This window comes from Pongo pygmaeus, chromosome 9 (assembly GCF_028885625.2).
Source record: "Pongo pygmaeus isolate AG05252 chromosome 9, NHGRI_mPonPyg2-v2.0_pri, whole genome shotgun sequence".
Lineage (NCBI taxonomy): Eukaryota > Metazoa > Chordata > Mammalia > Primates > Hominidae > Pongo > Pongo pygmaeus.
This window is the reverse complement of record NC_072382.2, coordinates 2,300,537-2,311,237: the sequence shown is the minus strand read 5'-3', so window position 1 is coordinate 2,311,237 and position 10,701 is coordinate 2,300,537. Positions and strand designations below refer to the sequence as shown.

Genomic DNA, 10,701 nt, shown 5'->3' with positions numbered 1-10,701 from the left:
GCCCCAGAAGAAGGGCAGGCAGGAAGGGGAGGGGCAGTGAGGTTGGCTCTCCCCACCACCTCACCCTGGTGCCCCCAGCCCAGCCCAAGACACCAGGGCATTTGCTGACATCTGAGACCCTTCCTAGGAAGACACGGCCTCGTTCTTGGTGTGGCCACTGAGGACGGTGCTGAGAGGGGGAAAGTCATGGGCTGGGCCGGGTATGGGATGCGGAGGAGACGGCACCCAGGGAGGAGGAGGTGAGCTCCCCATCCTGGGAGTAAGCAAGTGTGGACTGGGCCTTGGGGGCGTAATCCTTGGAGGAATTTGGATGGGGTCTCCTTGGAACATCATTATTGAGGTGTTCTTAGGAAACACCCTTTGAAATGTCCTGTGACAGCTTAAGTTTTGAGAAGGTCATTGGTTTTAATGCCTTCGTGGGCGGCGCTCGTGGGTATTTTGTTGCAGAGCCTTCTTGAGGCTAGGGCCTCACTCACACTCACGTGGGGCCTCCAGGGGGAGGCTTTGTAAACCTCGAATTTGCAATTACACCGAGCCGTGTAATTACATGTGGGTGGGGGCAGCGCTGCGGCCCCAGTACAGGCAGGGTTTCCGTGGGCCTCTGGGGCAGGGTGGGCCGGAAGAGGGTGAAAATGCTCCAGGTGAATCCACCATTCAGGGACCACTCTGGGCCCTCCCAGGAGCGCTAACAGGTGGCTCTGCTCGCCCCTCGGTGCTGGAATTGCTCCTCCTACATTTGGTCAGGGCCTCAGCGAGGGGGAGGGGGCCCCAAGACCTGCAGGCATGGCAACCCCAGCGTGGCTGTGGGAAGAGGGCCCAGCTGCCGCCCGCTCAGGAACGCTGCTGGAGGAACTGCTCAGGCCACCTCCTCCCTCCCTCTGCGGAGAAGCAGGGACAACCAGGACCCCCATCCAGCCCAGCACCCCCAGGCAGCACCCTCTGCAGCTCTGGCCCCCAGGAATTCCCACCCTGAGTCTGTGGGGGCTTGTGGAGACATCAGATGCCTGGCACCCACAGTGTCACTTCAGCTGGAGGCCTAGGTGTGGCTCAGGCTGGGGCACAGGTATGAATCTAGGGGTGGCAACAAGAGTGAAGGTACCAGGTCTAGGGGTGGGAGGCCCCCAGGCTGTGCAAGTGGCCAGCCCGTCCTCTCCAGGGAAGATGAGCCGCTCTTGGCTATGTCTAGCTCACCCCTAGAATTGTCGTTCTCCAGCCTTGACCTCCCTGGAGCTGGTGAGGCGGGCCTGGAGCACCACCCGCTTCTGGGGCGCCTCTTCATCAGGTCTGAAGAATTTCGGAGCAGGGTGGGCCTGGGTTCTTGACCTGTCCTGATGGGCACCTTCTCACACCAGCACTGTGCCCAGGTGGCCTCACTTGTCATCTCGAAGTGGTGTCAAACCCCCTGACAGGTGGACGGGAACCGCCGGCTGGCCCTCCAGAGACCAAGTCTGACCACAGCCCCCCTCACTGTGCCCCACCAGCGGGGGCAGGCAGCCAGTGGAACCCCCACGCCCTTTGCTGAGCCACACCCTCCCACCCCAACATCCTCTCTGCAAGAGGAAGTGACTTGTCGAGGGGAAGCCACTGTGCAGGCTGCTGCTGACCCCACACACCCCTGTCCACCCCGCACACGCCTGCCCACCCCGCACACCCCTGCCAACCCCGCACACCCCTGCCCACCTGCTCTAGAGGTGGTGCTGGCCGCTGGGAGCCTGGAAGGCCACTAGAGCAGCGGGTTCAGCCCCAAGGAGCTGGCAGAGGAGGACAGCTGCCCCCACCCCTACCCCACCAGGGAGCCTGTCCTAAGGGCTGGGCCCCACTGCAAGCCGGCCTAGGGGCCCCTGGCTTTATTTCCAGGGAAGAGATCGGGCGTGGATGCATGTGCAGGTGTGGACGTGTGTGCAGGCCTGGACGCGTGTGCAGGCATGGACGCGTGTGCAGGCGTGGACGCGTGTGCAGGCGTGGACGCGTGTGCAGACGTGGATGTGTGTGCATGCATATGTGTTTACCCGCCAGGCACTTCCTTTTTCCTCTCTCCTTCCTGTGAATTCCTGGGTCCCAGGTGCGCCCGCTCGCTCTACAATGTCCTTACCCACCAGGAGGCCCCTGGCTCAACAATGCCACCTGCAGCTGCCCAGCCCTCCGCCCATGGTGCCCTTGTTCCACCTGCCGCCGCTTATGAACCTGTGGATCACCCAGCTCTGCACTGGCTTGCCTGCTGCTGCTGTCTCAGTTTACCTGGGCAGTTGCCCCTGGCTATCCGGCTGGGATGGGACTTGGGCTTAGAAGCAGGCCCCTCCTCTGGGAAGCTGTGTCCTCGGGCCAGGAGGTGGCAGCCTCTACCTTCCTGAGGCAGGGACCCTTTTTTGTCCATCAAGGGTGAGCAGCCGGGCTCTGGGGCCTGGAGCCTGGGGGCCCCTGAGCTGTCTGTGAGCGCAGCCCCTCCCACCGGGGAGGCACTCAAGAGCTTCCCACCTGCATCACAGGGAGTGGGCCTGGAGCTTGAAGAGACCTGTGGGGGCCATGCGGGCACCTGAATCTGGCTCCTCTCTGTCCTTTGCCCTGATTCTGAAATCCACATCCCAGGAGCTGCCTTTGCAGCCTCTCCTGAGCCCAGGGAGGAGGAGGGCAGCTCCCCTTCCGGATTACCCTAGGCCTGGGTCAGCTGGGTGGGCCCCAGGAGACCTCTGAACCCCCACTGCCTGGGCAGCCCCCTTCCCCTGGAGGCACCCTGGCCTGTCCCTTGAGAGCCAAGACCATACTCAAACTGGGTTCTGGGCTCTGGGCACTGCTCTGCTTCCAACCAAGGGAGGTTCAGGGGCATGGCTGCCCGGGCCTTCCCTCTCAGTGCCGTGGGCTGCTGCCTCCGCTGGCCAACTCCAGTGGGCATTGAGGGGTACCCTGCTTCCCACCCCCCAGGAGCCTAGGCTCTGCCCTCAGTGACAGCAGAGGGAACCCAGGGATGGCTGCCCCTTCATAGACACAGCTGTCTCCCACGGGAGTCTAAAGGGACCCCACACCTGTGTCACAGATGCCAGGGACAGACTGTAGGGGAGGCGTCTCTATCCACATCCACACTGTGCCATCCACTAGTATGTAGGGCCGGGCACCACCAAGCCTGCTGTCCTGCCTGGGCCACTCCAGCCTGGGCTGAGACTCAGCACCCCGTGGGGGTGGAGGAGTGGGGTAGAGGCAGGAGATATCTGGGGTAAGAGCCAGATGCCTTCAGAGTGACCCCCCCGGGCCTGGGCAGGACTGGGGGCAGGGGAAGATCCCACTGGCAGAAAAATGCACATCGGACCCTCCCCCTAATGGTCCACACACTCCCTGTGCAGACAAGGCAGCCTGCAGGGCAGAAGCTTCCTGCCCCATTCCTGGTGGTCAGCGTGCTTTCTTTAGCCCTTGATGAAGAGACTGTTTCATGACAAACTGCAGCAGTGAGCTCCTGACACCTTTAAAGCTGCAGTGTTGCCTCTCTCAGGAACCTAGAAGTGAACGCCCATCCCCATTCAGACCAGACCCAGATGCTCAAGGGTCAGGGCCCAGGCCCATTGCCAGGCTGCCCTCTCTCTGGGACAGGTACAGGGACCCTTGGGAGGGGTGCAAGGCTGCAGAGGATCTTTAAGCAGCATAAGAAATATGGTGAGAGAAGGCTTTAGGAGGTGGATTCAGTGTCAGCGTTCACTATGGACAGAATTGTGTTCCTGCAAAATTCATAGGTTGAAGCCCTGTCCCCCAATGAGATAGTGTTAGGAAGTGGATCTCTGGGAGGTAATTAGGGACAGATGAGGACATGAAGGTCCCTGGTCCCATAGGATTAGTGCCCTTATACCAAGAGACATTTAGGAGCTCCCTCTTCTCTCTCTCTCTCTCTCCCCTTACATGCACTGAAGGACAGCTGCATGAAGACACACAGAGAGAAGGCAGCCATCCGTAAGCCAGGAAGAGAGCTCTCACTAAGACTGGAATCAGCAGCACCTTGATATCGGACTTCCAGCCTCCAGAACTGCAAGAAATAAGCACCTGCTGTTTACATGCCCAGCCTGCGGTGCTTCCTTATGGCAGATTGGAGCTAACTGAGAGAGCTCCCAGCACTCATTTATTCATTCATTCATTCACTCACCTCATGTCTACTGAACAGCTCTGGGCTGGCTCTGGGAAGCAGTGAGTCACACACACTGCCCCCAGCAATGTGTGAAATATGTTTAGAGACAGTGGGCTACAGCGGAAAGGGTAGATGCCCTGAGAACCCCAGCAGTGCTGGTCAGAAGCACAGGCCTTGTTGGGCTGAGGCTGGCATGGGGTGAACCTGGGGAGCCTCGGGGGCAGAGGTGATAGATATGGGGTGTTTCGAGGCAGTGAGACAAAGAAGGGAGATGGGTGGTGCACCCCAATGCCGGGCTTCACCAGGCTCCCAACACATGAGTGTTCACCCGCCTGGATGAGACACCTCTGTGGACTTGGGAGTGAAGGCGGTGAATTTGGGCAATGCTGGAGGCCGTGCAGGTGGGAGGTGGGACAGGGGCAAGAGGCCAGGGCCCAGGCAGGAGCTGACAGCCCGCCAGTGGTGCTCCCCTGAGAAGCAACCTCAGTGGGTGGCTTGGGGTCTGCTGGGCTGTCCCCACACTGACACCCTGGCTGCAGGGCCCCCTGTGTCCCCAGTGATGGGTCTCGGGAGCTGTGTGGCCTACTCAGGGCCATCCCTGCAGCCCATGCTCTCTGGGTGACCAGTTGCCAGCAGTGTCCCCCCTGCCTTGGGTGGAGGCTGAGGACCCCAGAGTGGGAGGGAAGGTGCGGTGGGGGCTCAGCCAATGCTGCCCAGCCTGAGGGTCCCTCACATGTGGGCTGCACCCCTGCGTCAGCCGGAGTGATCTCTGCTTAGGGTGGTTTGAGGTGAGTTCTGATATCTCAAACACCGGCATCAGGGTCAGGGCAGACAAAAGAAGAGTGAGCTGGTCAGGGGTGTCCCAGTTGGGAGCTCGCTCACAGGCTTTAAGGAGGGCAGGGCACAGCCCAGCGGGGGTGGCCACAAGGCCCCGGGCCTGTGGCTGAGGTGGCAACTGGCACCGGCAGTGATTGGAACAGGCCAGCCCACGGAGCCCTGTGGCCTTGGCCGGTGGCTCACGGTGCCACGGGAGCTGGAGCAATGGGTGGCCTCCCTTGCCTGGTGCCTGAGTAAAGGAGGACTGGGTGCCCCTGAGGAAGGACCTTGCCATACTCCTACAAATTTACATTATTCTTCTTTCCTCCAGTCTCCCCATCAGGGACCTGCAGCCGTTTGCTGGGGTGGCTAGTCTGGAAAGGGGGATCATCAGACTCAAGGGGATTACTGGACACTGACTCTAACCTGACACCCACTCCTGGGGACACAAACACCCGTCGGATCTAATAGTCAGAGCAGGGGCATGTGGAGGTCAGGGTGCTCATGGAGTTCTAGCTCAGGTCCAACTCTCGGTGGGTGCAGAGGTCACTTCCCTAGCCTCAGACGGGTGAGTAAACAGACGTATGTGGCAACCAGCAGAGTCCCCACATTTGTTCCCTGACCTGAGGGTGGGGGCTACTATGGTGGGAAATGCCAAGTGGAAGCCATTGGGGTTAACTCTGCCTAGGAAAATTGTCAGATTGTCAGTCAAAAGCAACCTGCAGCCCTGGAGGGACCGCAAAGGTCAGTGCCGCCATCGAGGACTTGGAAGATGCAGGGCGGTGACCACCACTGCAGCCTCGTTCCACTCATCTAATTGGCTTGTGTGGAAGACGGGGGGGTCCTGGAGAAAGAAGGACAGTGAATTCCGGTAAACTTAACCAGGACTCCAATTGCAACTGCTGTTCCAGATATGACTACTGATCACCGGGGCAAATCAAAGCATCCCCGGACACCTGGTCTACAACCATTGATCTGGTGAAAGCTTTAATTTTTAATATAGATTTTATTTTTTAGAGCAGTTTCATGTTTACAGAGAAATTGAGCATATTTGAGAGTCCTCATATAGCATCTCTCCCCACAAACAGTTTCCTTTATTCATATCTTGAATTAGCCTGATACATCTTTGCAGTTGACGAACCAATATTGACCTAGTCATTGATCAGGTTACATGAGGGTTCACTCTTCCTGTTGTACATGCTGTGAGTTTGGGCAAATGTGTAATGGCATGTCTCCACTGTGACAGTGTCACACAGAATTATTTTACTGCCCTAAAATCTGTCTGTGCTCCATTTATTCTTCCCTCCCTCCCCACTGACTCCTGGAAACCACTGATCTTTTCATTGTCTGCATAGTTTTGCCTTTTCCAAAATGTTTTGCAACACGGGTCTGTGACCCATGAGTAGGCAGGAAAACATGGCTAGGAAAACCCACGTAGGAATGACCTAAAATGCTGTCTGCTTTCAGGGAGTCCCAGAACAAGAGAAGGCTCTGCAGCAAGTGCATGTCGCCATGAAAGCTGCTGAGCCACTTGAGCCATGGGACCAACAGATCCCATGGCATTTGAGGTGTCTGTGGCAGATAAGGATGCTGTGTGGGGGCCACGATAGGCTCCTGCGGGTGAATCACAGCCCAGGGCCCTTAGGATTTTGGAGTCAAGCTCTGCCATCCTCTCTGGATAACTCTGTGGATTGCGTCCAGGCCTCCATAGAGACTGAACAGGCCACTAAGTCGCCACGTGATCTGAACTGTACACATGAGTGGGATGTTGCTGGACCCAGCGAGTCATAGAGTTGGGCATGCACAGCTGTGTTCTGTCTTCAAGTGGAAGCAGCATATACAACCCAGGGCTCAGGCAGGCGCTGAAGGCACAAGCAAGTTACATGAAAAAGTGGTGCCAACACCCGTGGTCCATACTCTGGGCAGGGCCCCTGGGTGTTTTCATTTTTCCTGGAAGGAGAGGTCGGAGCTACAGTTCCACCCACTCATGGTCAGGTGCTCCTGGCTTGGCCAGATGGATGGTCAGGGACTTGAAAGGAACACGTTTGGGAAAACAGTAGCAGGAGGTGTGGGGAAGTGTTGTGTGGTGAGAGCTCTCTGAAAGGGCAGAGTGTGAAGATCCTTGCAGCTCACGTGACATTTGCCAAAGAGCAACTGCCTCAGCCTAGAAGCGTAGTGACCAGGTAGACAAGATGGCCCTTTCTTTGGCCATCAGTCAGGCTCCTTCCCCAGCCACCCTGTCATTGCCAGCAGGCTGGTGAAGACAGGGACTGTGGTAGCAGGGATGGAGGTCACGCATGGGATCGGCACAGGGGCTCCACTCACCAAGGCCCATCCACTAAGTGCCCACCTGCCCCAGTGTTGCAGGGGATCTGCCAGCCTCCAGGTGGAGTGGATGATATGAGACAGCTGCCGGCATGGAACTGGCACCGCTGCGCTTTCACCAGGATAGAGGTTTGCTCTGCAGGTGGACTGGCCCTCCTTGCCCACGGTGCTTTTGTGGAAACCACCTGTGGACTCTGGAGCGCTTCATTCGGCGTTCTAACACTGCTGCTCAAGGAATTCACCACAGTTAATGGAGTAGGGCGAAGACACCACAGTTAATGTGACCTTGGAGGTCTTCCATGGTCCTCCTCTCCCCGAAGCAGCTCACGAACAGGACCGTGGAATGGCCTTCGGGAGACTCACATGGCGCCTGCTGAGTGGGGACACTTTGCAGAGCGGGCCATGTCCTCCAGGAGGCGGTCCAGGCTCTGAATTAGAGTCAGTCTACGGCGTGGTTTCTCCTGCAGCCCAGACCTCACCGTTCTGGGAGTCCAGAAGGGGAAGTGGCAATGGCTACTCTTTCACCCTCGTGACATTCTGCTGGTGATGTGTTTGCTCCCTGTCCCCACAACTCTAGGTCCTTTTGGTGTAGAAGGCTGAGCTCTCGAGGGAGGAGGGTTTCCCGCAGAGACACCACGATGGCTCCACCAGACTGGAAGGTGAGATTGCACCAGGCCATTTTGGGATCCTCACTGCAGAGAATCAACAGGTAAAGAAGGCAGTTACTGCCCGGGCCAGGGGACTGATTTTATCAGGCAGAATCGGCCGGGTTGCACAAGGAGGATGAGGAGGAGCACGTCTGGAATGCGGAGGGTCCCCTGCAGCGCCTCTTAAGGTTCCCATGTCCTGTGATTAAAATCATGGAAAACCATCACCCCTGATCCAAGCAGGGCCACTCATGACCCAGGCTCTCCAGGAATGAAGGCTTAGGGCATCCCACCAGGCCAAGAGCCACATCAGCTGAGTGCTTGCAGAGGCAAAGGCCATGCGGGAGACGGAGGCTGAAACGCTAGTTCCCGCTGCACGGCTGCTGCAGAAACGAAGCCTACCATAGGTGTGGGTGTTTCTTTCTTATTTTGATCCGAGTGTATTGGGTAGGACCACGTTAGCCACTGTTTCTTCTCCTCTTCCATTCCCTACCACTTCATACGGTACTAGTGTATGAAGTGTACGTTTGATAGTAGTTGGTATTTAATTATTTCAAACATCTCAGTGTTTAAATTTTAGGCTATCAGGCTGGGCACGGTGGCTCAGGCATGTAATCTTAGCACTTTGGGAGGCCGAGGCAGGTGGGTCACCTAAGGTCAGGAGTTCGAGACCAGCCTGGCCAATGTGGTAAAACCCCGTCTCTACTAAAAATACAAAAATTAGCCGGGCGTGGTGGCCTGTGCCTATAATCCCAGCTACATGAGAGGCTGAGGCAGGAGAATCGCTTGAACGCAGGAGATGGAGGTTGCAGTGAGCTGAGATTGCACCACTGCACTCCAGCCTGGCTGACAGAGCGAGACTCTGTCTCAAAAAAAAAAAAAAAAATTAGGATATCAAAGGGAGAATGAGAGTCAGCTGAATCCTATTCCCCCTTTGATATTCTATTTTTTTTTTTTTTAAGGGGAAGGAACACCCAGAGATGAATCAGGATCAGGGGCTCTCTTCTTCTCTGGGGGAGAGGGGGGCATGCTGTTGTCTTGTATACGCTTGGCCACATCTTGTTGGGTGGAAGAGGGATTTGACTCTGTGTTTGGAAGTTAAGTATGATTAAAAATTGTGGGTGGGGAATTGGAGGACCCCATTTGTATGAAATGTCCAAAATGTGCAACTCCATGGAGGTGGGAAGTGGGTCAGTGTTTGGCAGAGGCTGGGACAAGGGGAGCAGCTGCTAGTGAGTGGGGAGTTGTTTTTGGGGGTGCTGCGGGTGGCACGCCTCTGTGAACATACTAAAGTGGGGAGTTGTTTTTGGGGGTGCTGCGGATGTTCTAAGGTCAGAGTGCTGAGGGTGGCACGCCTCTGTGAATATACTAAAGTGGGGAGTTGTTTTTGGGGGTGCTGAGAGTGGCATGCCTCTGTGAATATACTAAAGTGGGGAGTTGTTTTTGGGGGTGCTGAGGGTGGCACGCCTCTGTGAATATACTAAAGTGGGGAGTTGTTTTTGGGGGTGCTGAAGGTGGCACGCCTCTGTGAATATACTAAAGTGGGGAGTTGTTTTTGGGGGTGCTGCAGGTGGCACACCTCTGTGAATATATTAAAGTGGGGAGTTGTTTTTGGGGGTGCTGCGGATGTTCTAAGGTCAGATAGTGCTGCGGGTGGCATGCCTCTGTGAATATACTAAAGTGGGGAGTTGTTTTTGGGGGTGCTGCGGATGTTCTAAGGTCAGACAGTGCTGAGGGTGGCATGCCTCTGTGAATATACTAAAGTGGGGAGTTGTTTTTGGGGGTGCTGCGGATGTTCTAAGGTCAGACAGTGCTGAGGGTGGCATGCCTCTGTGAATATACTAAAGTGGGGAGTTGTTTTTGGGGGTGCTGCGGATGTTCTAAGGTCAGACGGTGCTGAGGGAGGCATGCCTCTGTGAATATACTAAAAGCCCCTGAATGGTACAGTTAGAACTGTGAATCATGTTTCAATAAAGCTGTGTAGAAAACAAGAGGTGCAGGTGGAAGCCCGTGGGAGGGATTGGCACGGTGTCGCTCTAGCTGAGCGGGATGTTCGTCTTCCAGGACTCCCGGAGCTGCCTTGTTAGGGGAAGGGTGGGTCACACGTGGCCTGAGCCAGCTCTGGGTGGTGGAGGGATGAGGCGGCCACGCTCTTTTTAAGCCTGGAAGTTTGCTCAATGCACCAGGGCCCTTGCCGCTCTGCTGTACACTGCAGTAGGTCTGGGCAGCAGTGGCATCCTCCTGGGAGTCTGGGCCCCAGCCAGCTGCCTGCCCTGCTGCCAGGCAGGAGGAAGTGGCATCCTGGATTCCATGTCCTTCCTGGGAGTCCCCTGACTCTCAGGAGTCACCAGTGAGCTCCACGCTCCCGGGTCCAGCAGGCCCCCTCTGTCCTCGCTCCAGCCCTCCAGGCATGGGGGGACCGGGTCCTCTTGTCTTCTTTGCATTTCCTGTTGCTGACTGCATTGCCCTTTCTCAGCCTCTCCCTGACTCTGCCTACTCCCTCAGTGGAGGAAAAGGGCTCCTCCTGCCTTTTCTGTTCTCTCTCCCACTTCTTGCACGGTCTCTCAGTGCCCAGGGGCTGAGTTGCCACTGACTGCAGGGGACCCTCCAGCCCAGCCCCTTCCATGAGCCCCTCAGCAACGGTAAGAGGAATCAACAAAATTCTATGGGTCCTGGGGCTCCACGCTGTCACCCCACTTATCTTTCATGTGTTAAGTTTTTACTTCGAGCCTCTCATTGGAATTTCAGTGTTGGCGTCCCATTTCTGTGGGGATAGTTCCCAGGTACCCCAGACTCCGCACATCCACC

At 56.7% G+C, this 10,701-nt stretch overlaps 1 protein-coding gene across 1 annotated transcript; it reads left to right on the top strand.

Moving 5' to 3' along the window:
* The first annotated feature begins 76 nt into the window (after positions 1 to 76).
* On the top strand, positions 77 to 6,198 carry C9H11orf21 (chromosome 9 C11orf21 homolog). The gene is made up of 4 exons (XM_054441334.2): positions 77 to 239; positions 1,353 to 1,446; positions 2,100 to 2,379; positions 3,894 to 6,198. The coding sequence occupies exons 1-3, from the start codon at positions 187 to 189 to the stop codon at positions 2,349 to 2,351; spliced, it is 399 nt and encodes a 132-aa protein (XP_054297309.1). The 5' UTR covers positions 77 to 186; the 3' UTR covers positions 2,352 to 2,379; positions 3,894 to 6,198.
* Positions 6,199 to 10,701: the final 4,503 nt, after the last annotated feature.